Source organism: Ursus arctos, unplaced genomic scaffold (genome assembly GCF_023065955.2).
Source record: "Ursus arctos isolate Adak ecotype North America unplaced genomic scaffold, UrsArc2.0 scaffold_2, whole genome shotgun sequence".
Classification (NCBI taxonomy): Eukaryota; Metazoa; Chordata; class Mammalia; order Carnivora; family Ursidae; genus Ursus; species Ursus arctos.
In genome coordinates, this window is record NW_026622874.1 from 81,420,635 (window position 1) to 81,447,287 (window position 26,653).

The 26,653-nt window shown below is 44.1% G+C and overlaps 1 protein-coding gene across 6 annotated transcripts in view; it reads right to left on the minus strand.

Annotated features, from left to right (window-relative positions):
- The window catches only part of DCUN1D3 (defective in cullin neddylation 1 domain containing 3), a 49,872-nt gene that overhangs the window by 16,922 nt on the left and 6,297 nt on the right, over positions 1-26,653 (minus strand). For 4 of the 6 annotated variants that reach the window (XM_026515548.4, XM_044390116.3, XM_026515550.4 and 1 more), the window contains exon 2: positions 1,034-1,569. In XM_026515548.4, coding sequence (XP_026371333.1) covers positions 1,034-1,464 — 431 coding nt within the window. In that variant the 5' untranslated portion in view covers positions 1,465-1,569. The other 2 variants (XM_057315307.1, XM_048224623.2) reach the window with 2 other exon arrangements.

Below are 26,653 nucleotides of genomic sequence, written 5' to 3' on the forward strand. Positions count from 1 at the left end.
GCACATGGCAAGCAGCTGATGGTGGCTGGTTCATTCACTTATTCATCCTTCCAAAGCACAACTCCAGTCTCCTGCTCGATGCCCCATTTCCCATTCTGCAACAGTGATTAATCTGCAGACTCCCCTCCCACACGGGGAGTCTTCCTGCTTTCCTTTTGATTCTCTATGGATTGTTTGTTTTTGGAATATTTTTGGTGACTGCCAAGGGAGATCTTTGGAGCCAAAGATTCTGGATAAACCTGGCTAACTCTGCCACCAGAGATCAAAGTTCTGTTATTAAAAAACAAAAACTGCTTAGGTATTTTTAACATCTACATAATACTTTCAGGTTACAACATGGTCTCTCACGGATGATCATCTCTGAGACTGCAGTTTCAGCTGAAGATACAAGGCATCTGAAGTCTGTCGGGCAACCTACCCGGGGGTGGACGGGTGTCTCAAAGTCAATTCTTATTTATAACCCGGTGCTCTGCAAACCTCACCTTGGGGTGACCTTGCCACTCCCTCCCCACAAACAACCTCTACAGGAACGCATGACCAGGGCGATGTGCACAACTACCGCGTGCTAACTGGGGCCAGCTGTCCTTGTTGGCACCTACGCTGGCTGAGGGACATGCGCGCAGAGCTAGGAGGTGCAACTGGCTCCACATGGTGACGGAGGCGGATCCCCAAACCCAGACCGGCACTCAGAGTGCCCAGCACATGATCGGTGTACGGTAACTATCAAGTGAGTGAGGGAGTGAGGGAACTGACAAGTAAAGGAGTGAAGAAAAGATAAAGGTCTGAAACGACAGTGGGGCTGGGCAGCAGCATGCGGCCGCGGGCCTTCACGGGGGTTACTCCTTGCTTAACTTCAGGCAAAGACGGTCGTTGCCTGTTCAGGGGCTGCACAGCTTGAGACAAACTGGTCAAAAGAAGAAAGACTTACCCAAAATCCTAAGAAGCCAACCCAGTTCTCCCCTAGCTGGGCCCCACTGCCCAAGAGTGCGCTTGTCCTCCGCTCACCTGGTGACATGAAGTATTTGTGACTAACCTGGTGAATTTGCACATGGTAGCAGCCTGGAACTTCCAAGCCAAGAGCAGCACTCGAAATTCCGTGGGGTCAACACATAAGTCATTGCAAAAGCGCTCCATGCCTTCCTCCAAAATTGCATCCTCCCGCTCGTCCTTGTAGCGCCTGAACAGTTCTTCCAGCCTCTGCAGGGAAGACTCCTCGGCGTTGGACTTGGGCTCCCTCCCAGCATCTCCAGAGGACGTTGGCAGCTGGCAGGGCTCAGTGGCAGCCTCTGCCTTCTTGGTCCCATTGACAAGGATATCCCCACCTGGCTTGCCACAGGCTGGTGGCTGTTCCTCGCGGTGGCTGGCACTCCGCCTGCTGTGTGACTTGCTGCCGGGGTCACGGTCTCCGTTCTTGCTGCCCAGGGTTGATGAGGGATTCTTGCACTTGGTGACACACTGGCCCATGGTGCTGGTGGCCTGGCCTCTAGAGTGGCCCCCTCTGGATCAGATGCCCTTGCTGCCACTGGCCCATGTGCCTCAACATGCCATCAGCCAGAGGAGCCAGCCAACCTAGAGGAAAATTACAGAGCAGTTACCACTGGACAGGGACACGGGCATTTGCAAACTCCATTCCCCTCCTCTGTGGGGACTATGGCCTGGGGCACTGCTCTATTTCGTGAGCCAACCATGAACCAGGGGAGATACCCAGAGTTCGTCACCACCTCCCCCTGTAAGCTCTATACCTTCACATTGGAAATGCAGGGCTAGAACACATATGGAGAACCAATAAGAAAATTCCTAAAATTCTTAAGGTAACATAGGTTACAAAGAGGTTGATTCATGTGCAGAACGCATCAAGGAAGACTACAGTTTTGCCAGAAATATTCCAGAGGAAATCTGTCGTGCCAACTTGCCATCACATAAGAAAGTTATTTGGTCCTGGGTTAAGCCAGAAGGTGCAAATAAAAAGTTCATCTTCTAGTCTCTCATGTCAAAATCCTCACATTTTCTTTTTAAGTAGGATGAGTAGGGAGAAAGGGGAGCCACATTTAAGACCACTGTACAGTTTCATAATGGCCTAAAGATGAGGTAAAGGATTTGTGGAGTCAAGACTACAAGCAGTGTCCTAGCCAAATAGCAAAGTAAAATTTGTCTCTGATCTCTTCAAATTCCTTTCTGGAACTCTCCCACACAGTAGGTGAAATGCCCTTTCTACACCCTTCCTCTGCCCACCCACAGGAGCCAAACACCAACCAAGGTTCTCGGTCCTCCAGTTTCTTTTTCTCCTCCCACCAGGTCCTCTGCGAGGCTGCATGAAGAGTACAAGCCAAGTCCACACTGAACAGGAAGGTCCTACAAGGCCTGCAAGCTCAGTCTTCCAAGGGGGTGTCTCCACCTTAAAAGAAGGGCTGATTTATCCAAATCTCTCTCAATGGTAGGATAATTGCTAGAAAAAAGGGAAAAGTCTGCACTGATATATCACCAACTCATCATGGTGGTTTATTTATTACTTATGCTATTTAAAAGTTTTTTGTTTTTTTTTTTTAAGAATTGCTAGAAATTTCCTGGCCAGGGGTGAGGTGATCTCTCTGCAAACTCTGTCTTCTCAGGACTCGTATTCTTAACTTCAACTCATCCACGAGAAGATCCAGCTACAACTTAGTCCCTATAAATTCTACCTGCTGCCATAATAATTGCAGGCACCAAAACTACAATGTTAATAGAACTTCAGACCAGGAGCCAGAAGTACAGTAGGTAAAGGGGACCAAAATCAAGGTCTCTCCAGCTCTAGGAAGAAGTGTTCATGGCCCTTCGTGCTCCAAATTCAAAGCTCTTAGGAAACGGGCAGTGGGGCAGAAGGGTGTTTTTTATTAAGTGCTTTAAACTGTACTTTCGGGGCGCCTGGGTGGCACAGCGGTTAAGCGTCTGCCTTTGGCTCAGGGCGTGATCCTGGCGTTCTGGGATCGAGCCCCACATCAGGCTCCTCCGCTATGAGCCTGCTTCTTCCTCTCCCAATCCCCCTGCTTGTGTTCCCTCTCTCGCTGGCTGTCTCTATCTCTGTCGAATAAATAAATAAAATCTTTTTAAAAAAATAAATAAATAAATAAACTGTACTTTCACTTCCTCCAAATGATGCCTGGTAAATTTGGGGTTATCTTCAAAAGGAATCCTATGGGTAAATTCTGAGTGTACATGTTTAAAATGACGACCAGAATCATTCTTATAATTTATCGGAGACTCATCGAATCAGGGTGTGTCCTATTCTCCACCCTCAAAGAGAATAAATGACAGAGAGGCATGCCCATACATGCCCTCAAAGACTTGCAGTTCCACTTTGGCTTAAAAAAAAAAAACCACTGAAACCCTGTAAGGGTTTTTTGGTGTGGAAAAAGACAGACCCAACTATGTTTTCTTAAGTCTTTTTATGCTTTAATAGTATAGCGAAAAACCATAAGCACAACCTATTAAAATTTTAAAAGGCAAGGGGTTAATTCTTGGAAGACCAGCATACAAGGAAAGCAACTGTTCAAGCTGAATTATCTCAAAACAAGCAGGACTATACCATGTGGAAGGTCTGGTTTCCAGATTTGTGTTTCTAAAGACTACAGTGCTAAAAGAAACAAAAGGCCCAAACTTATACAAACCCCACATGCTCACAGACTGGCAACTCTAATTCCCAGGCACGCTGACTCACCAGGGTTTGCTGCTCAGCTCCCGCTGTTGAGGGAGGCCCAGGTACCTGGCAGGATAAGAGGATTTCCTGGCCTCTGTCTGACCCACCTACCCCAGGCCACGTTCCCCCACCCCCACAGGACAGATGCTTCATTGTGCCAGCTTCCTCCAAATCCTGGCGCCAATGCCTTCAGGTAGGGACAGAACAGATGGGCCTCCCAAAGAGGCCCTAATCCCATTTACCCAAACGGCCCTCCACATAAGAGCATCTTTGATGACCTGACACAGCAGAACCTGAGGGCTTTTAACATGCTCGGCAGATGAGAAAAAGGAGGGGAAAATCAATTTGAACAGATGATCAATCAGCAAGCACCAGAAGGTCAGATCTCCTTCTTCATTCTGGTCCCTTTCTGTGAAATGCCCCCGCTCCGGATGAGTGTTGAGGCAAGTGATGATCTCAAGCCAGAAGAAAATGTTTTCAGATCTGATGGTGACTAGAGCCCCTTGTTTATTCAATGGCCTATCTTTTGTGTCTACCTCTTTCCCCGGGGAAAACAGTTTTGCCCCCAGAGCTTTCCCCGGGCTCAGTCTCACACAAGCTCTGGGTCCCAGGCTGGCTGCACTTCGTGTTAAAGCTGAAAGTCTCCCTGGACTCACTAGCTGATGGCTAATAGCTAATAATAGCAGTTATCAATTATTGAACACATGATATTATGCCTGGCACTATGCTAATAAGCACTTTATGGACACTAAAACTCCTATACCCTCACCACAACCCCATTTAAAGACAGGGAAACTGAGGCACGAAGTAAATCATCCAGCATCACACAAACAGAAGCTGTATGTCCAGCCTGAGAAACACACCTTTACCACCAGGCAGACTGCTGAGCCCCCTCCATCAGAGCACCTCGGGGAAGCCAACGGATGGTCCTGAGCTCTGGCATCACCACAGTGATCCCAGAACAGCAAAGTTTTACCACCAGCCACCGGAAAGAGAACACCACACTGTCTGTGCCCGGTGCTCAGGAAGGGTGTCCTACCCCCTGCCCTCCTCCCAGCGAGCGCTGCCACCATGATCCAGGCACTCATCATGCCCTTGGACTCAGCCTCACCAGAGATGCCCCAAAGCGGTGATGTTTCAGTCCATCAGCATGGTTAAAAGCTCCAGCTCTGAAATCAAAGCTCAACTCTGCCAGTGATTATTGCTGACCCTGACTGAAACCTGTGAAATTTCCTCAACTTGCAAAATGGTATCTGGCTCACAGAGCTGTTGTAAGGATTCTGTCAGGAAATGCAGATAAAGGGTACCTGCCATACAGCACCCCCCACCACGGAAATGATGGAGGACAGCTACCAGTGATTATTATTCACAGCCAAGCAGTATCTGGTTAGCCTGATGAAAGCCCCAGCTTGTCCCATACGAACAACGGGCTCTGGGCTCAGCTTTCCCAGGCCCGGCCAGGACACCTACCCCCTGCCTTGAGTCCTGTGCTTGGGTCTTGTTCAAGAACAGTCTCTTGAACCACAGCACTGTCTATGCTCAAATGTAACACGGCCCGGAAGCACCTGCAGGATCACGTTCTCCCCAAGATAAGACTTTCCTGGGATTGATGCTGAGTAAAATCAAGCTTGGTATGTGCTGTGCTCGAGGGACACCTTGAGCCCAATGCTGACTCCCTGTCCCTAAGCTGGGCCAACCTTCCAGACAGTTCCGGACTCCTGTCCCCTTTCCACTTGGTCCTAGCTCTGTAGGTTTCAAAAAGACATGATTTCTAGCTTGATATTCATTTATTTATACTACCTTAATGTCACTGCCTTTCCAGCTGGTCATCCCAGCTGCCTGTGTGGAAAGCCTCAGCACAATCAGGGCACCCCAAAAGCCAAACTTCATCAGCAACAGAGCACATTAATGAACACCACTCTGTATTTGGTAGCACGTTATAATCACTGTACATAAACATAGCTCTGTGAAACAGTTATTACCCCCATTTCACAGGAAAAGAAATGGAGGCATAGCAAGGTCAAGGAGCTATCTAGGAAGGGAGAAAACAGGCAGAGTAATTCAGAGCATGAGCTCTTAGAACAGACAAACCTTGATGTGAATCAGGGCGATGGCACCGACGTGTGACTGTCAGCACTCACTTTAACATAGGCAGGTGGACCTCAAGACAGAGTAAATGAGATAACCCATGTGAGATGCTCTGCACAGAAAGTATTCAGTGTTAACCTTTATCATAGCTGCTTGCCAAGTCGGTGACAGAATCAAGCCTCCTTGCTCCTAGAACAGTGCTCTTTTCAGTGGCCAGTGCAGCTCTTGGGGGGCGGGGGGCAGCTCAGGTATGCAGGGCTCCCCAGGTACCCAAAGCAGCTCCCTCTCTCCCTGTTCTCACAGGGACTCTGCTCTCCTGCTTCTGCTTAGGGGCGTAAATGAACTGAATGGAGCCAGGGGCAGGGAGAAAGAAAACGCAGGAAGAATAAAGAAAACACACACACCCCTGGAAATCTACTTCTAGGCACAATTATAGTTTCGGGGTTTACCTGAAAGATCGACGCCAGTAACTCTGCTCAGTTTATGCTGGATCAAGATCAGCCTCCAACTTTTCTCCTTCAATCTCGGCTCCAAATGTTCCTGTCACCCTCCCTCTCCACACATCAGCCGCAGCCCCCCCACCGCCCCGCGCAGTGCCAGCCTTGGCTGCTGTTGCTGGGGATGGGCTTGGCTGCCGGCCTGGCCCCAGGCCCGGAGCTGGCACTGCCGGGCCGGGGGCAATCCCAGACGCCGTGGTCCCTGTGGAGGCTCTGGCTCCAAAGAAGGACCGGGAGCTGGTCTATGTCGTAGGCAGCTCTGTGAAGCGAGATGCAGCCGAGCCCCTTCTCCTGGGCTTACTACCTACTACTGAGACAGAAGGACCTGTTATGGAAGAGGACCATGAAGGGCTAAACCACACAAGGACACAGGGTGACTGGAGACAGGAAAAGGAGAGAGGAGTGTGAACTACTGTGACGGAAAGAAAGGGGGAGGGGCTGACGAAGGGGAAGTGATATGTGGGGAACACGGGGCTGCACGCTTCCTATGCACCATTGCCTTCGACCTCACAACCACCTAGCCTGTCAGACTTTTTACAGATGAGGAAACCAAAGTTTCTTAACTGCTAAGTAGGGTGACTAGGAGATAAAACGAGCCTGTGAGATTCCAGACTCCACCCCATGGGAAAGTTTCAGAGAAGTGGCTTTTGTTTGGTCTTTAAATGACTGGAAACACCAAATGGAAAGAGTCAAAGAGCCAATCTGGTTGGTCCATGTGGAAAGGTGATTTAAAACATTTAGTAATAGTGGTCTTTTAGATTATACATATGTACTGAGGGGATTCACGGTAACTGTCACATTTAACTCGCTACAACCGTATGAGGAAGATACTCTATACAGAGAGGAGAACCGAAGAGAGATTAAGGAATCTGGCCTGAAGTCCCACAGCCAGTCTACAGAGGAAAAGGGATTCAAACCCAAGCCATGTGATTCTTCCTCACTGGCCTCACTACTATTGTCTGCTATGATGTGTCCCCAAGATGCACCTTCTCCCAAGGAGATGATGGCTCAAGACGAAAAGGTACATTAGCAACACCTAAACATACCAGAGATACAGAATAAACTCTCAGGTTTGGTTCTGTTCTGGTACTTCTAAGCAGTGTGGGCCCTTGAACAAGTCACTTAACCTCTCCGAATCTGTGTGATCCCAACATTAAAGTGAGGGGTCTAGACTAGTCCTTCCAAGCTTAATGTTCTGGGACTACCTTCGCTTTTTGGCATCCAACAAGGCTAAAGTTCTAAATTTGCAAGCCTTCTAAGGACTGGCACTTTGCCTGTTCACTGAATGGCTCTCACACTTCTTGCCCAAGCCTATCAGACCCAAGAAAAAATGAGACCAGAAGTCCAAAAGGAGGAGCAAGAAAGCAGGGGATACTCCAGTCTGAACAAGGGGTGAAAGATTACACTGTTTTTGCAGGCCTGCCTCTCCTTAATCATCTTAGTTTGATCTCTGCAGGGTCAGCAAGAGGCCCTGGCATATGGAAAACAGACCAGAGCGAGCTGGCTCGCTGCTGCAGCTGGTTGGGTCAGGCAGCCTGCTAGGAGGAATGTGTGCTGGCCGCTGATGGGGAGCCTGTCACCCAAGGAACCTCATGAAATGAGGAGCTAAAAAACAGGAGGCAAATGCTGGCACCAAAAATCAGTGTCAGCAAGGCACTTGTGATCTACCTGGAGAATGCCTGGAGAGAAGGGACCCGTCTGATTCACCCATCCGATTCTGTTCCCATCTAGTGTCTATTCAGAAGCAAAAAACCATTGGCAAATGCTGGTGTTTCTGCATAGTGGCAATAAGAAACCACTTTCCAACATTCATCTAAACAGTTTGTAGAGCTAGCTGGGTGCATATTTTTCTTTCTTACTATATATGCCAGACACCCAAAGGCCAGAGAACATGAGTACATGAATTCCTCAGACGGCTTTTCTCCAGCTGCCAGGGGCTAATGCGTTGTCCTGGCAGAAGCCATCCCCCTTGGGAGTCTCAAAGCAACACCGCAAGAGCCCCTTGATCCCATCTGGCAGCTAGAGATGCTGAATGACCTGAGAAAAAGATAGGGAATGGGTGGTGGCCATTTGTAAACTACTTCCTAGAAAGTAAACTCACAAAAATAACAAGGAGGTAAGACTGAGGGAGTGTACTTGAAATGGAGAGTCGCCTGCTGTCATTTGGAACTTGGGACTTACAAGATCACCTTTGGAGATTAGGTCTTTTACCCAGAGCTACTTGGGAGGGAAAGCCGTTCCCTCTGCCAAAGCAAACGAGACCCGTCTGCTGCTATTTTCATGCTTTTAAAAGACTTTTTGTCCTAAAATGTACTATAGCAGCAAGCTAAGGCAGCAGTCCCAGTTAGGGTTGGGTAGGAACACATGACTTTCTACATCAACAAATCTCAAAAGTGCAAAAGAAAAGAAAAGAGGGATTGGGGGGGTGGTAAGAAAAAACTTTTTTTTTCTTTTTAAGAAAATAAACCAACTGGTTTTATTTCTGTAAAATAACCTTAGGTCACATGACTAAGACCAGCCAGCTTTCCACAGAGTACTTTTCTTTTCTCTTTAAAGAATTCTTACTGTTCCTCACCTTGCATACTTCAAATATACTAGAGCAAAAACATATACCCTGTTGGAGGCCCAAGGACTGAGGCCAGTGTGGGCTGGCTAGAACCAATACTACTTGCCAAATACAACCAAGCCGACACACGCATGTACTATAAAGTTTCCAAATACCAAATAATGAAGCATTTTTGGTCTCTGAGCTCCAGGAATGAGCTACATGTTTAATCCCACATGACTCAAAATAACCAAAAAAGGGCCATATCATTTTACTGACCCACACTTGGAATCTTTTTTTTGCTGTCACTACTGACAGGACAGGTTAGGCTACCCACTTATGGGCAAAGCGGGCATCACTAAGGGGCACCGGATTTTGAGGTTGACTCCTCTTTTTGTTTCTGCTCCAGCTTTTTCCATTTCCTTCCTGGTTTAAAAGCCGAGGGCTGTCCTGGATCTGTGCTCCATGGTACCAGAATAAAAATGGCATGCCTGCTGCATTCTTCATCTCTGCTTCTATGCTTACTGCTGGTTTTCTTTCTTAAGAGACAGCCTCCGTAGGCCCCACTGAAGGTGAACCACGAATGAGGCACCAAATACCAACTTCCAGTTGGCACATGGGTACCAGCACCCCCCTCCAGAGGCTTCCCTGACTGCAGATGATAAGTCCTCAAACACCCAATTACCACATCAACTGTTTACTTTTCAATCTCCTTCTGAGCAATTCAGTAGTCACAAAGTGACTGAAAAACAGTTAACTGGAGATAAGCTTTGGTTTTTGACCCTAAGTAAGATAAAGGCAAAAAAGGAAACTGAAATGAGTTGAAAGATGAGGAAAGAACCCAATATAAAGATGATAAATGACTGCATCTAAATGTCTTACAGGGGCACCAGAATTACCACAAATGTATAGATGTGGTTTCTAGAGCCACACTTCCTCTAAGAAGGCCTCAGGTTCACCATGTGGTAACTAATCAATCTCTTAAATGTTCGCTAATTCTTAAAAAAAAAAAAAAAATCCAAATCCATTAAGGCCACATTTATCAGGTTTTTCCTAGAGGCCCATGATGGAAGCTAACTGCTAATGCACAGTAGACGGGAAGAGGAAGAAGGAGAAAAGGAAAAGCTATACAATAAAAGATCATCTGTCTTCAACCACATCAGTAAACTGGTCAGAGAAGTGAGGCCACTAAAGCTTTCTCTCCAGCTGCCAAATTCAAAAGTATTACATAGGTACTCTGTAAAGTTTAGAAAATACAGAGAAGCATAAAAAGTCCCCTAGTATCCCACCACTTAAAATTAATATTTGAGTATATCCTCTTAGTCTTTTATATAAACACATGTGAATGGCACACATAAAATACATGCATGTCCACATTATGCACTTGGAACTTTCAAACAGAAGTGAGCTGATATTGTACATTCTATTTCACAATCTTTTCCATTGAACATTTTTTCATATAAATCTTCTCCTCTCATAAAATGCTTTTAAAGAGCAGCAATTCTGGGGCGCCTGGGTGGCTCAGTCAGTTAAGAGTCTGCCTTCAGCTCAGGTCATGATCCCAGGGTCCTGGGATCGAGTCCCACATCAGGCTCCCTGCTCAGTGGGGAGTCTGCTTCTCCCTCTCCCCCACCCCCCTGCTTGTTCTCTCTCTCTCTCTCAAATAAATAAAATCTTAAAAAAAATAAATCCTAAAATAAAAAATAAATAAATCCTAAAAAAAAATAAAGAGCAGCAATTCAGTGGTAGTACTGGTACCACCACAAATACACTAGTTATGTCATGTAACCCATAGACTACTGATAGTCTACTACTATTCAATCTGTCAAAAATTCTGTGCTGTACTGCAGAGGGTGTGCAAAAACGTTGGGATTCTCTTTTGAAACATATTTAATATTCAGGGGCACCTGGGTGGCTCAGTCAATTAAGCATCTGCCTTCGGCTCAGGTCATGATCTCAGGGTCCTGGGATCGAGCCCCACAACAGGCTCCCTGCTTAGCAGGGAACGTGCTTCTCCCTCTCTGCCCACCACTCCCCCTGCTTGGGCATGGTCTCTCTCAAATAAGTAAATAAAATCAAAAAAAAAAAAAGAAAAGAAAAAAAAAAGAAAAGAGACATTTAATTTTCAGATAAGTCTTCCACTGAAGAAGTACTTATTTAGTACTGAAGAAGTACTTACTTACTTCCACTTAGAAGTACCATACTAGATCAGGTCGATTTAGTCTCTTATTGCTGGACATTTAGCTTGCTTCCAATAGTTCGCTATTATAAATATCATTACTCTGATAATAAACAACATGCACTTAAAACTCAGCACACTTTCCTGAGAATAAAATCCTGTAAGTTGAACCAACAGATCAAAGGATATGCAAAAAAATTACATATACGTGTGTGTGTGTGTGTATATATATATATAAATCCATCTCAATTCCAAAGAAGTAACATCACCTTGTATATTTTACCAGGAGTGTGTATTTCTCCCAACATCATTTTGTGATATCTGCCAACTATTTCAACTTCTTGCAAAAAATCCTTACCAAAAGCATAAAGACATTGTGTTTAAGTGACAATATCAAACCACCAAAAGAGAATGGCAACAGGTAAAGAAAGATCACTTGCTTCACTGTAAATCACATCAAAAAGGCTGACAGATCCAATGATTCTGGCTTCAAGGAGTCCAAGATGGTGTTGTTACATAATGGGGGGGGGGTTAATCATAGGACACCTTTTTAATTACATCTAACTTTTCCCAATTATTGTTTCAAAAGAAAATCAACATGTCCCCACCCCCATCAAAAAGAAGTAGTTGCAGCAGAAGCAGCAGCAGCCACCGCCATCACCCATCTTCAGGCCTCGTGAATGTCCCTGTACCATAGATTGAGCATCAGGAGTAGAAGGATCTGGCCCACAGAGGCGGCAGAACCTGAAGAATCACATTCCTACAGGGTGTGAGAGGCTCATTCAAAATGAACTGTGGGATCCCTGGAAACGGTTAATAGGCTGGATTTAGTGGAGTTATTATATGGGCTTTCTAACTTCAGACTGGATCAAATGGTATTACTGCGTGCAACAAAGACTCGTCTGCTTCCCCAGCACCCAGGCTCTTCCTCAGGTGATTAGCCAGTTTTCACCAGAAGATCCTTCTCCCGAACTCTTAGCCACATACTTGGGTGGGGCTCACAATGCACTATGTGACTCAGGCCCACCTGAGCCTCACATGCCCCTGTTTCAGTGACTGGGTTAGGGATACGCAGGTGACCTCAGCACACAGTAAATCTTAGCACTGAAAGTAAAGGAAGTTGGAGCCGCTGTAGCCATCCTGCGAGAGAGAGCCACCGAAGAAAATAGTAATGACTATCAAAGAGTCACCGTGAGGCTTAAATGGCCCCTTATCATATGGATCTCACTTCAAATGTATGCAGGACCTAAGAATGAAATCATTGCCAAGAGACAAAGAGAAAATGAATTTTGAAGGCATTATTTGCATCTAGAATCCAACTGTACTACCTAAAGTCAGATCAAAGCCTCAATCCACAGTTACCGAGCCAATGAATTCCTCTTGTGCATAAGCCAGATGTCAGGTTTTCAGTCACAACAGAAAGAGTCCCTACTAACACACTGCTATGTCACTCAGATATCTTCTACTCACAGAGCAAAGAAAGAAGATTTGATGCCTAGGCTCTCTGACTGATCATCCAGGACCAACTGACTAGGCCACAATTTCACCCCTTAGCTGAACACCAGGACCAATAATCCCAAACTCGAGCAAACTGTAACATTCTATTGCAACTGGGTGAACCACGGAGATGCCATTTAAAAGCTGATATGACTAATGAGCAAAAGAACCTTTCCAATTGCAATTTTTACCACCTTCGGCCTCCTTCAACTAGACAGGCCACAGAGTACTTACAGCTGCTTTATTCTGTCGTGTACTCATGTTCTGTCATCGTCATGTTCCCAAGGAGGAACCTCCTCCCAGCACTCAGACATCACGTGAAAAGCTGTAAAGCAAGAGCTCCTGGAAGTCTTTCTCTGTGCAATAACAACATGATCAATCTTCCAGCTGAAACAGGTATTTGATCTAAACCACATCCTATGAAACTGAAAGGCCAGATCTGACCAGAATTTGGCTACCCTCTCGGTTTCAATTACTACTGCCGAAACAATTTCTCTCTGGTTTCAGGCACTGAAGATCTATTTAGAAAGTATTCAGGTTTTAAAAACTGTAACAGGAAATGCTCGTGTTTGTGTGCCTTTATTGGAAATACATACCCTGCAGGTTGAAACTTGAGGCCTCAAGGTTTGGGCTTTACTTTTTTTATTTCAAACAGTTACTTATTTCACAAACGGGCACTCATATAGCACGAGGCCAAAGGGTTCATTAACACATATAAAGATAAGCAGATAATTAAATCAAAATAGAGCTCTATACCTGATGGCTGGCAACAGGGTCCTAGAGGCTTGGCAAAGACCGACATCTGATGATCCGAGCCCCATTCCTGCTCACTTCCCGCCCATACTGACCTCCCCAAATTGCTGCCACCAAATGGCCATTGCAATGCTATCAAACTCTGCCCTAACAGCTAGGCCCTATTTTCATAAAACCGATTACGAGAAAATTCTAAAAATTAAGCAGCAGCACCATAATCACTTTTGGTCATCGGTATCTTTGAAAATATAAGGATAGCTTTGGACCCAGAATAAACTGTACTTACATGCACTCACTCATACACTCAAATTCTGCATCCAATGATTGGGGTGTATGAAATTACATGTTAACTCTTCTGAAATGTATCCGGGTTTTACCTACACTGCAACCATGTTCATTTCCCTCACTCATAACCCAGCTGCAGCCATTGCAGCTACTGCAGCTGCCCCAGTAGAGCCTCATCCCTTCCGAGAAGGGCAGGACGCGCTCTGCATACAGATGAGTGCGTGTGTACAGCTCGGCTCTATCTGCTCTCCAGAGATACTTAATCACATGTGCCTCAGTTTTCCAACCAGAAAACTGGGAAAATCAAAGGGTCACAGTGAAGCATAAATGGCTCCTTCCCATCAGATGGGTCTCTGTTAGAATGCTGAGAGGTGCTCCCTGGCCGGCCAACCTAAAGTACCATCTCACTCGGGTCCAGCACACTATTTCATTTCTTCTCAGCACATTTCACTCTCTGAAATTCTTGTTAACCTACTTATTGTCTGCTCCCACTACTGGAAGGAAAGTGCCACAGGAGCCGGGATTTTATTTTATTCACCTCTTTGTGCACCTAAGCTATGTCACATAAGCAAGTGCCAGGTAAATATGTGTTGAGTGAATAATAATCACTGTTATTTACTGAGCACTTCTGTATAAGGCACTAGTCTGCGTACATGAAATGTACTAACTCATGACTGAATAAGTGATGAGTCCAACCTACTAAGCGCCGTCCCTAGCACAAGTTAGTACTCAATAACTGGTAGCCATTTATACCAATTCTACTTACATGATGACATTACCAAATACTCAGCAATAAAGGGGGTTGAGCCCTAAGGACGTAGAACTTAACTTCACCTCTGCAGAGCTGCTTCCTAAGGTCCAGTTTCCTGGACTCCTCTCCTCCCAGCACTCCTCTATCTTCAGAGAGAAGAGAAAGTAGGAAGTGTCTCCTTGTTCCACTCTCTCTCTACCTCATCGGTTCTCAGATAATGTGATACAAACTCGGGCAGCATATACCCCTCCATCTCTCTGCAGGCCACAAGCTAATTTTTGCCTCAAAACCTGCAAGAGCCAAAGTTAAAGCTGAAACGGGAACATGTTCATCCTGTCATGCCTCTTTTTGACGTGCACCCCAGTCCCTTGGAAAAAATTCACATTAATGATGGCTATCACTCCAGCCTCTCCTCTTAGCAAGGGAGAAAGTCCACAGAGTTCATTCAAGCCGTGGCCCACAGCACTCTAGGAAACTCCAGGGGTTTGCCAATCAGGTGAACTCAATGAGAAGCCTTCCGGTGCTGCTCTGAAGCACCTCTTCTCTACCTCAATCAACTAAGGCATCATACATTTAAGGTGTTGGGAGATGCAAGGGCAAAACCCAGCAGTTTTTACTGAATACTGCATACTGAACACGAAGGACTCACAGCCAGCTTTATATTTCTATTCCAGTGTTATATTTTCTAAAATCTGACTGATGACGGAGTGGCTTTTAACTGAGGGCTAAAGCACGCACCTCATCGAATATAATAAGAGACGTGGACCAACAAGGCCCTCCAACTCTCTGGAACCACAGGGAACAATGGACTATGTTTTATATGACAGCAAGAAAAGGCCAAGAACTAAAGTCCTAATCAGGGCCTTCAAAGCCAGATGCACTTGCCAAGAAAGCAAAGGGCAGATTCCACCTCCGCGGGCTGGCAGGCCGACCCACACATTCTGCTTAACCATGTGAAACAGCTAGCTTTTGCTCTCTCCGCCCCCGGGCCCAGTTATGATATTTGGGTAGCAATACCGGCGACTTTTCTAGGAGAGTGTTTTATAAGAATAGAGCTTCCAATTTTAGGTCTAGAATTGAAGAGAAAATTAGCCAGAATTAGAAATTTGTTTTAACACAATACATTGAAAATTACAAGTTTAAGTGCTGGTCGCTGAGGACGGGGCTCACACCACCACATGACTTCTCAGTGAGTCATAAAAAATAGTACAGGCTTGTTAACAGTGGATATCCACCAGTACTAGGGGTGAAGGAGTCTGCTTGTGTCAGATGATGGAAAGCCAATCTGACACTCCCGCGTTTGTTTCAGCTGTGGCAGGACTGACACAAATGAACTGCAGCAGCAATTACAAGACAGAAACGTTAATAAACGTTTTTTGAGGCTATTCAAAGAGGAAATGTTCGAAACCCTGAATATGACTCATTTTTCAAAAGTTAAATCAGTTTAACAAGAAAAAAACCCTCCAAACTATTAATAAATCACGAACTGAAACATTTCTGGATTTCTAATACCCATTCTTGATTAACATACCTTTGTGTCAAAGCAAAAACCAAGTGCAGGCATTTAACAGCAAGTTGCTACCCTTTCAGTTATGAGAACCACTCTCGTGGAACTAGATGAGAGCAATAAGAATTAATCTTCAGGCCTAGATGTATACTTCTTGATAATAAGATAATAAAGACCTCCCCAAAGGGCTTCTGGGTGCCACAAATTATATAACAAATCCACTTCTGCCAGGCAGCCAGGATTAACTCCTATTCACCCACGGCACTACTTACTCAGTATCACCAACTGGCTTATCCAAATGAAACAGTCATTACCCACCACTGCCCTTTGAAAGGCACAGCTCGTCTCTCACTGCTCATCACTCTGCTGACACCAGCGACTCACTGCAGAAGTCAACCTAACAATCTTAAAGACAACTTTGATACTTGTTTTTTCCAGGCCAAAACATTTTTTTAAAAACCAGAAAGTAGGGGTGCCTGGGTGGCTCAGTTGGTTAAGCATTTGCCTTCAGCTCAGGTCATGATCCCAGCATCCTGGGACTGAGCCTCTCATTGGGCTCCCTGCTCAGTAGGGAGTCTACTTCTCCCTCTCCCTCTACCCCTCACCCCACTCATGATCTCTCTCTCTCTCTCTCAAATAAATAAAATCTTAAAAACAAAAAAAAAAGTTAAAAAAAAAACAAAAACAAAAAACAACCAGAAAGTAGGGGCACTGGGTGGCTCAGTCAGTTAAGTGTCTGCCTTCGCCTCGGGTTGTGATCCATGAGCCCCATGCCCGGCTCCCTGCTCAGCAGGGAGTCTGCTTCTCCCTCTCTCTCTGCCCTTCCCCGCTGCTCATGTTCTCTCTCTCTCTCTCTCTCTCCTTCTCTCTCAAATAAAGTCTTTAAAATAAATAAATAAAAAACCAGAAAGTATTTCATTGGTTCCTCCCCAAGTTCTTCTGACTGAATTTTTTAAGAACGGTCTATTATGACACCTTATTATAATAGACAATTTGTTATTTCTATTATGCAGTCAAGGCTTGAATACATCATATATCCTTTACTCCTCTGGAACATAAACATTCATGGCTCTCTAACAGGTGGTCAAAAATAACAAGTCCACAGAAGAGAAAGGATGCTATTATTTCAGTGACCACATGTTATATTACGAGTTCCAAGAAGGCAGGGAATGCGTATGGTAACGTGAAAAGGGCTAACTGGCACCTGAAAAACATTTTCTAAAGAAGCAAATGTAGGGACACCTGGGCAGCTCAGTCGGTTAAGCATCCAACTCTTGATTTCAGCTCAGGTCAGACCTCAGGGTAATGAGATTGTCCCACTTTGGGCTCATGCTCAGCAGAGAGTCTGTTGGAGATTCTCTCCCTCTCCCTCTGCCCCTTCCCCTGCATGCACACTCTCTCTCTCTAAAATAAATAAATATTTAGAAAAAGAATCAAATGTAAAATAAGCACCTACTATGTACCAAGTGCACTGCACAAATCTACCTACATGCACGGATGAGCCACTTTTACACAATCACGTCCACAAATGCCTACATACAACGCACTATCCACCAATTTCAAAACATTTTTACACGTATGAACTAATCCAACAATCATATCCCTATGAGGTAAGTATTATCATCACCTGAGAAAACTAAGGTACAGACAGTACCAGTAACTTGCCTAATGACAAGCAGCTAGCAAGTGACAAAGCTAAAGTTCAAACCCATGTTCTACTCTTTTTCATAATTAAAGATACTGCTTTTCAAATTCACTCTTTTAAAAATATGAAAATTTAAGCTGCTTCTTTCAAAAAAACATTAAGTAGAGAAGTTTTTTGGGGAGCCTGGCCAGGCATGCGACTCTTGATATTGGGGGTTGTAAGTTTGAGCCCCACCCACGTTGGGTGTAGAGATTACTTAAAAACAAAATCTTTAAAAAAATTTTTTTAAAGATTTTTTTATTTATTTGACACAGAGAGAGAGCAAGCACAAGGGGGGAGGCAGGACGAGGCAGAAGGAGAAGCAGACTCCCCACTGAGCAGGGAGCTAGATGGGGGGGCTCGATCCCAGGACCCTGAGACCACGACCTTAATGAACGGAAGGCAGATGCTTAACTGACTGAGCCACCCGGGTGCCCCCCCCCCGATTTTTTTAAATAAAATATGAGTAGTTTTTTGTTTGGTATGTATAAGGCTTTATCTAGTCCAGCATCTTCCAAACTTTAAGCTCAGCCTTCAGTGAGAAGTAACACTTTACATCCTGACCAAATACACATATGTAAATACATGTATAACTCAAAAGTTTCATGAAGCAGTATTTACCCTCATTTCTAGGATTCACTCTAATTTATGCTATTTCTTTTCTTTAGTTTGGTTTTTAATCGCTGGTTATAACCCACTAATTAGATGTGACCCATAGTGAGAAAATCTCCATCTCAAGATCAAACTTAAGGGTTTCCTCCAACAGCCTTATTGCGCCAGACACAAGACTAGGCGTTGCAGAGTCATGATAGCAGTTAATCCCCACATCTGCCCTATGAGACTGGTCTACTGATAGACTGATGAAGAAATAATCTCAGGAAAAAACCACCTCACTCAAATCTCTACACTGTGGCACAAAGAAGCTCACAAACAGTCCATCTGTTCCCCCAATTTCCCAGCCTCTTTTCAGTGAGGTGGGGAAATGTGTCTATTTCTGGCCAATGAGTTGTAGGCAGATGTGATTCTTATTGTTGCTGAGCCTAAGCACAGAGCTGGCACGTGACAGCCCACCCTGCCATGGTGACCAAGACAATACACAACAGTGGGATCTTCATCAGCCTGGGTCTCTGAGTGACTGTATGGAACAGGGCACCCTTCAGGCTACTGACCTGTGAGAGACATGTAAGCAATGAAGTTTTATCAGATTAAGCCAGACTTTGTAAATTCTTACTCCTGAGTACCTACCCGTCCTCAGTAATTCTACAGTTCAGGCCCCTGACATCTTTACTGCAGCACGCTCACAAATAGCTTCCCTACTTCTGGGATTGCTCCCTCCAGCCTCTTTCATGCTATCGCTGGAATGATCTTACACACACACACACACACACACACACGCCATGTGAGTATGCCACGTCCCTACTCAAAATTATTTAGTAGTTCCCCTTCACCTACAAAAGATAATCCAAACTCAGCAAGACATACAAAGAAAGCCCTTTGGAGTTTGGCCTCAACCACTGTCATTCTCCCCATCCCCTTCATTCCATGTCCCTCAGGCACACTGAAACACCTGTCATTCCCCCAAATGCCATGGCTTCTCATGCTTCTGTAGTTCTACACATACAATTACCTCTACTTGGAATGCCACCTCACTCTCTAGTCTATGTCTTTCGAGCCCAGCTGAGATCTTACCTCCCACAGAACTCCTCTCTTGACTCCTTCAAGCTGACCTAGAGTCTCTCTGCCCCACCCCTCACATCTTCATCTATAGCACTGGTATTTTTTGGCGCTGATTTTACAAGTTTCTAATTGTTCTGATGTCTGTTTTCCTGCCACATCGTAAGGGCCTTAAGAACAAGATCCACAAAAGGCACTCAAATGTATTGGCATGAATAGCTGGCAACCCCTAAACACATTTTTCCTGAAACACTGTGTATCCAATCCCAGGGTCAGTCCTTAAGAAAAATTCAGACTACACACACTTCATTTTGAATACAATGGTGAAAGCATCAAATCTGAAGGCCAAATTTTTCTAGCTTACAAGACTAGTTTTGAGTTTCGGAAGTTCCCTATGAATGAATGATCCACATTCCGTCTGGGAAAGCTGGTCCCCTGCTCAAATATGTCTAATGTGAAAACTACAGAGGCTGGTTCTTCTTAGAAAGTATCTTATATCTGTTTGGAAATCGAGAGTGCTATTAAAAGAGTGTTTTTAAAAGTTTTGTTCTGTTAAGCTGCTATTGTAATCAAAAGCTCTTTTGCTTAAGCAGGCTGAGTCACAAGCACTAAATGCTGGAGACCTGCAGAACTTGGTGTTGAGTGAGTCAACTTAAGCATTGTATGCAAATAGTAAAGCTACGAATCAGAAAGAGGAGGAACTTAGGCCAAACTACTCAGAGGGAAGGAAAAACTGTATCCTTCCAAATGGGGAAAAGGCAACTGGAAAGATTTTTTACCTGTTGCATAACATTGTATTATCTCTTTCTGCTAAGCCAGGCAATGGTTTTGAGGTGGAAACTTAGAAAAAGCACATGGCCTGACAAACTAAGCAATTCTGGTTCTTTGACGAGGGAGTTTTAAAGTTAAAAGTTAAAGTCTTTGATTACACATTTTTATTTTTTTACTTGAAGTTACCATGAAAGCTCAAGTTTCCTACAAGAATTAAAATGTTAGTCTACCATGAGACGACCAAAGTGGTTTTACTCTATTAAGTGCTGGAAACATGGAAGAAAGGCTTGAAAAGGTTTTGAACTCTACCACTATGTTTGTACATCTTTCATTCTGACTCTAAACTACATTTTATCTTTTTAAATGTGTGGTCTTGAACACTTACACTTCTGTGAAGATTATCCTACCATGGAGATAATTATTTGTATGACTGGGAAAAAACAGTCTTTCATGTGGCTCTCATCTTAAAAGGCCCAACGACTCAACCACCCACAAGAAATCTTAACCAAGACTCATTGATCCAATGGCAATTTTCCAAGAAGAGAAGGAAATAAACAACCCCACTCTAGCTTTGCAAACCCTAGTCTAGAGACCAAGGGCAAATATCACAAGCCCCCTCCAGCCCCTTTCAGAATTTCCCCAGACTCATCAGCAGTTATCTATAAATAATGACTAAACTCTGCGCCAAGGGAAATGGACTCTGGAAGATACCTACTCTGAGTAAGGTGGCCTTGTGAATCCACACAAAGGATGAATGTCATACATGTCATGAAACAGATTTTAGTGGGAAAAGAGATTTTTTAATACTGTAAAATATAGGCCTAAGTAAAGCTTCTGCCCTTTCCCAACGTGCCAAATACCACAAGTCACCACTTCTCTCAGGAGACAAGACAGTATGAATGACAAAACCAAAATTTACAAAGTAAGAGAGCTTGTGGCTTGGAACATTAGATTTCACCTCAGTTGGGAAACATCTGAGAGTTTCTCATTATGAAAGCAAGTAGAAACTCTGTATTAAATAAACGGAGAAAAATAATCTTGGGTTATATCACTGTCACCATTTTGCTCTATTTTGACCTCATCCTGACTACATAACACACGGCACAGAAAGATAACAGGCGTGGAACCATCTTTATAACAATTTTTTTTAAATTATAATTTGAAACATTAAACAATTTATTATACGGAGCTATACCAGATGCATGGGCCTTTATGCCAAAGTAATTATAGAACAAAATCACTTGCAGAATACAGGCCAACAACCAAAGTAGATAATGAAAGATGACAGTGTGAAGATACACAGAAAATGTCAAGGGAACACAGGTAATTAAAGTCAAAAAAAAAAAAAAAAAAAAAACCCTCAAGTAACCATAGACTACATCTGAAAGCAACTTTCTTGGCTCCTCTTATGCAATCGAGATTTCAGTTTTATTCTGGGGTTTTACTTAAAAAGAAAGCACCTCCTACAATAGTTTTGTTTCATTTCTACCACTGCTCATTTAACTTCTCAAGACCCCTACTATATTGAGTCATGAGCAATATGACAGAAAGTGAAATTAAAATTTTATTGTATTATTTTTTAAAGATTTTATTTATTTGTCAGAGAGACAGAGCGTGCACACACACAAGCAGGCGGAGCTGCAGGCAGAGGGAGAAGCAGGATCCCCTCTGAGCAAGGAGCCCAATGTGGGACTCAATCCTAGGGTCCTGGGATCATGACCTGAGCTGAAGGCAGACACTTAACCAACTGGGCCACCCAGGCGTCCTGTGAAATGAAATTTTAAATAGTTTGCCTCAGTGTTTAACTTCATTTTGGGGCATGTGTCACACTGTACCTTTAAAGAAGTTAACAGCAAAAAGTAACATACCAGACATTGAGATAGGGCAGAGCCCCAGCCTTCCAGAGCCTAGAATACATGCACTGGCATGCATTCAAGAGAGAGGGTTGGCCAAATGAGAGTGTGAGAGAGAGAGAGAGAGAGAGAGAGAGAGAGAGAAAGGATTGGCATTTTCTCTCTCCCCATCAGAACAGGTCAGAGCCCTAGCTGCTTCCATAGGGAGTCCCAACCCCAAAGAGTGAAAGGAACAAAAGATTAATCCACGTTGTGGGGAAAACTGCTTAGGGTGAAAGAGGAAGAAATACTACTCATTTTGTATTCTTTAAAAAAAGCCATCACCACTAATATCCACACTATTTTAAATTCCACACAACTTACTTATGGGTATCTTCACCATGAATGCAGAAATAGAAAGTTGTCAATTTGCCTGAATGAGGCAAGTCTTTAAATCTACCCAGATTTGGACCTTCTCTACCGCGTCCATCACCACAGGACTTCATGCAGGTGGGGCACAGCAGCAGAATTACTGAACCTTAGAAACTTCAAATTTCAGCCTTTTCTAGACAACCTTTATGATCTTACATATCCATTTACCATTCCAACTATTGCTCCAATATTTTTCTTAAAAGCTTCAAGAAAAAGATCACATCCACTTTAACGTCATCATAAGCAACACCTCCATGAAGACAAAGGTCTGACATGCTAGTTATGTTTTCATTAATACACATTAAAATATAGAACCAGTAAACAAAGGGGACTCATCCATGTACCAGTGAAAATCATATGTACCATCAATAGTACAAAAAACACTCTTGAATGCTCATTTCAGCAGCAGATACACTAAAAATGTAACCAAAGCCACACTTTGAGAAACAGTGATTTAGTCTCAAATCCTATGTCACAGTTAAGGAAACAGACTCAAAGACGGGTTGTAACTTGCCCAAAGAAACACAGTAACTGGTGGCAGAGGCCAGACTAGATTCTAGACTTAGTCCAGTAGTGGTCCCACCATCTGGAGATGGGTGAGCAACAGGGAGAATTAGAAACCGGCCTTGGGGGAGTTCACCAACAAATGAACCTCAAGCAGCTGGTAAGCCCTTTACCAGTATACCTGGGCTTTTCACTTTCTCTGAGCAGCACACACACAACTCGCCAGCTGACTCTCAAAGGTTTTCTGGATCGGCTAAAATAAATTTGCGGTTTCCTTCCCAAAGTCTCATGTAGTTTTGCCCAACTCAACAAACCGCAAGGTATAGTGCAAAAGATAAAAATGTCTCTTGGATCAGTTTCCCATTTTTTTGGTTCAACAGTACCTTTGCTACAGAGCCCTGGTCCCCATTGCTCATGGATGCTCTAGAGTTTCAGGAAGATTTTCCATCTCTTGATTTTAGGCCAGCTCTGGAAACAGGCTGGAAGTTTCCATCACAGAGTCACTCCTATACTTCCCAGATACCCAGAGCAGGTTTTATTTTCAAGTGATAGATAACCTGTGTTTATTGTGTGCCAGCAATGTTTATACACTGTCTCATACATCCCCCTCTAAAAGTAAAATGATAGAGTTCCTGAGCCTTTGGGAGTTGCCAACCCAGGTGAGCTTAGCTATGTATGCAGGTAGCTAATAATAGCTGATGTTCTTAGATGTTTATATATATGCCAGACACTGTGCCATATCCTTCAATTGGACCGTCTTATTGAATCCTCACAACTATTTACTGTGATTATCCTCCCGTTATACATGAAGATAAAAATGAGACTTAGAGATGTTAAGCAGTTCATCCAAGATCAAACTGTAAGTAGGTGGTAAAGCTCAGACTCAAACCCAGACTGATTAGGCTGATGCTCTTAACCAGTGCACTTTCTTTTTAAAGTCACACTGAAAGGAAACATGAATTCCGTATACTTGATATCTTATTAAGTGAGCTCATTTTTTGCACTAGGGAAGTCTAGAGCCAGAGCATCTGTGAAGTTCAAGAAACTAAAACACATTCTGGGAATGCCATTTCATAGTGACTGAGGGACGAATTTCTCTTGTAATCTGAAGCTGTTCAATTTGCACTTTCTTAACAAAAAACTCCATCAAATTAACAGTAAATGCATATCGTTACTTATCACCTAAATCAAGTTAAGGTAGCCTTATTCCATTACTATTCATGGGACGCAAAGCTGGAGTATTAATGTGGTATAGTAAGAAATCCATTTGGGGGGAAAAAAATTATATGGTCTTTGTCTCCAGTTTGTGTCACCCCTAAAACTCCTGGTGTGTCCTGATGGAAGTGTTGTTATTCATAAGGATCCCCTGCTGGACCACACTGATGTTTATGCTAATGAGGTGACTAAAGGCAGCCCCTTAGCTTCAAGACAGAGGCTGGCCACACCAGAAAGACCAGGCACTTGATTAGAAGGTTGGAACTTTTAGTCCCATCTCCAGACCACAGGGGAAAGGAGGGTGGCTGGAGTTTAATTACCAGGCCAATGATTGGGTCAATTATGTCTACATAAAGGAGCCTCAGCTGAAACTAAAATCAGGCTAGAGGAGCTCCAGGGTTGGTGAACACGATGTGCTGGGAGCCTGGCATGCCCAGAGGGGACATGGAAGCTGTGCCAATTCAGACCTTGTCCTATGCTCTCTTCCAATGGGCTGTCCCTAAGTTGTATCCTTTATAATGAAACTATAATCCTAAATACACTTTCCCCAGTTCTGTGAGTCGTATGTTCTGGAAATTATTGAACTTGGGGGTGGGTGGTTGTGATGAACCCTAAATCTGTAGTCTGCCAGGCAGAAGTGCAGTACCTTGGGGCTACTGATACTTGTGGCTGGTACCTAAAGTGGGGCAATCTTATGAGAATAAGTCATTAACTTAGGGGGTATGCACTAACTCCAGGCAGTGTGTATCAGAATTGAATTGTTGGGCGCTCAGGTGGTGTCAGAGAATTGTTGTTGGAACAACATAATTAATAACCTCAGAAAAAGAGGTCCACATTAAAACCAATTAAACTGGTGGCTCAGAAGCCACGTCCCGGCTTGATCTAATCATTAAATCTACAGCTGTCACCAATTTAGAGCATTGCTTGCCATTTTCAAAGTGAGTAGTAGGAAATCTGGCCCTATGGACAGATCCACAAGTACCTGGCAGAATAAAATTTCTTTTTTAAAAGAAAAGACTTATGGGGGCGCCTGGGTGGCTCAGTCATTAAGCGTCTGCCTTAGTGTCTGCCTTCAGCTCAGGGCATGATCCCAGCGTTCTGGGATCGAGCCCCACATTGGGCTCCTCTGCTGGGAGCCTGCTTCTTCCTCTCCCACTCCCCCTGCTTGTGTTCCCTCTCTCGCTGGCTGTCTCTCACTCTGTCAAATAAATAAAATCTTAAAAAAAAAAAAAAAAGAAAGAAAAGACTTATGAACTAAATTGACCTGCTAAAGAAAACATGGAATGTTGTAGAAATATGAAGTCAAGAATGATTACTCTTTAATAATTTTAGTTGTGATTTATTCCACATTTATTATAGTCTCCATGAGAGAATCAGGAATTACTTCAAGAGTTTACACGTTTAACTATTCCCTTTGGATAGTAGGCGCTGTTAAACGACAATCACCACTACTCAGTATTTGCTTCATTATGTACTTTTACCCAAACTCTAATGCGCCCAGGGACATCACATTCCCTCTTGTTTACCAACTTCTGATTTGTCAAAAGTAAAATCAAGAGAGACAGAGATCTCAAAAAACTTAGGCCAGCACCTCCGCGAGCAATCTTTAAGACCAATCTGGTCAAACCAGATACTGCATCCCTGCATTCACCCCTCCCCATCAGAAATATACTTTCCAGTAATGGGAGAGAACACTTGTGGTCAGAGCCCTGGTCACGGCCACTGGATTACCCAACTCCACAGGCCCCCGACCCCCTCCTTGTGAACGGTGTTCCCTGGAGTTGGGCAATCTTGTGGGCCTGCTCCTTCCCTACCCACTCTTCCCCAGCGAGTGCCATTGTTAACATTTTCTACTCTTTCCCAGCTGGACCACTGATGGGCATTTCTTTTCACCCTATACACCCAGCCCATAATACCACCCCCACCCTCCTATACATCCTCCTCCCCAACAACTGAACCTACCTATCTAAACGCCTTTAGAAGTCTTTAGACTTTTCTCTTACATAAAATGTTAGGAAACCCCCAAGCAAACTGTTTTGAGTAAATGACTGAACCAGTGACTAGTTATTTCAAAGAAAAACTAGTTTACTAGGAGTAAAAGAACCATAGAAACATTCTTAAAAATGGACACACAGCATTAGTTCTATCACTTCTTGTCTTGAATTCCACTCAGAAGAAAGAAAATGTCACTGAAACTGAAAAAAATGTCTCCTCTGAAGACCTGGGACTTCCAGCATGTTCACAATCCTAACACCTAGCACCCATGCTACTAAAGTGCCAGCACCCTCACTGCAGTGGTACCACTAACCTTCTCCTTCTGTTTAAAGAGCAGCCGCTAGCTGGGGTGCCTGGATGGCTCAGTCGGTTAAGTGTCTGACTCTTGCTTTCAGCTGTCATGATCTCTTGGGTCGTGAGAATAAGCCACAGCGCGCTCAGTGGGGAGTCTGCTTGAAGATTCTCTCCCCCACCCTTTCCCCACTTGTGCACACACACAGGCACGTGTTTTCTCTCTCAAGTAAATAAATAAATCTTTAAAACAAATTTTATTTAAATAAAGAGCAGCCGCTAGCTGGGGCACCTGTGTGGTTCAGTTAAGCATCTTAATTGCAGCTCAGGTCATGATCTCAGGGTCAAGAGATCGAGCCCCATGTCTGGCTCTGCACTCAGCAGGGAGTCCACTTGGGATTCTCTCTCCCTCTCTCTGCCCTTCCCCCCTCCCAATCTTAAAAAAAAAAAAAAAAAAGAGCAGCCACTAGGTAATCATCA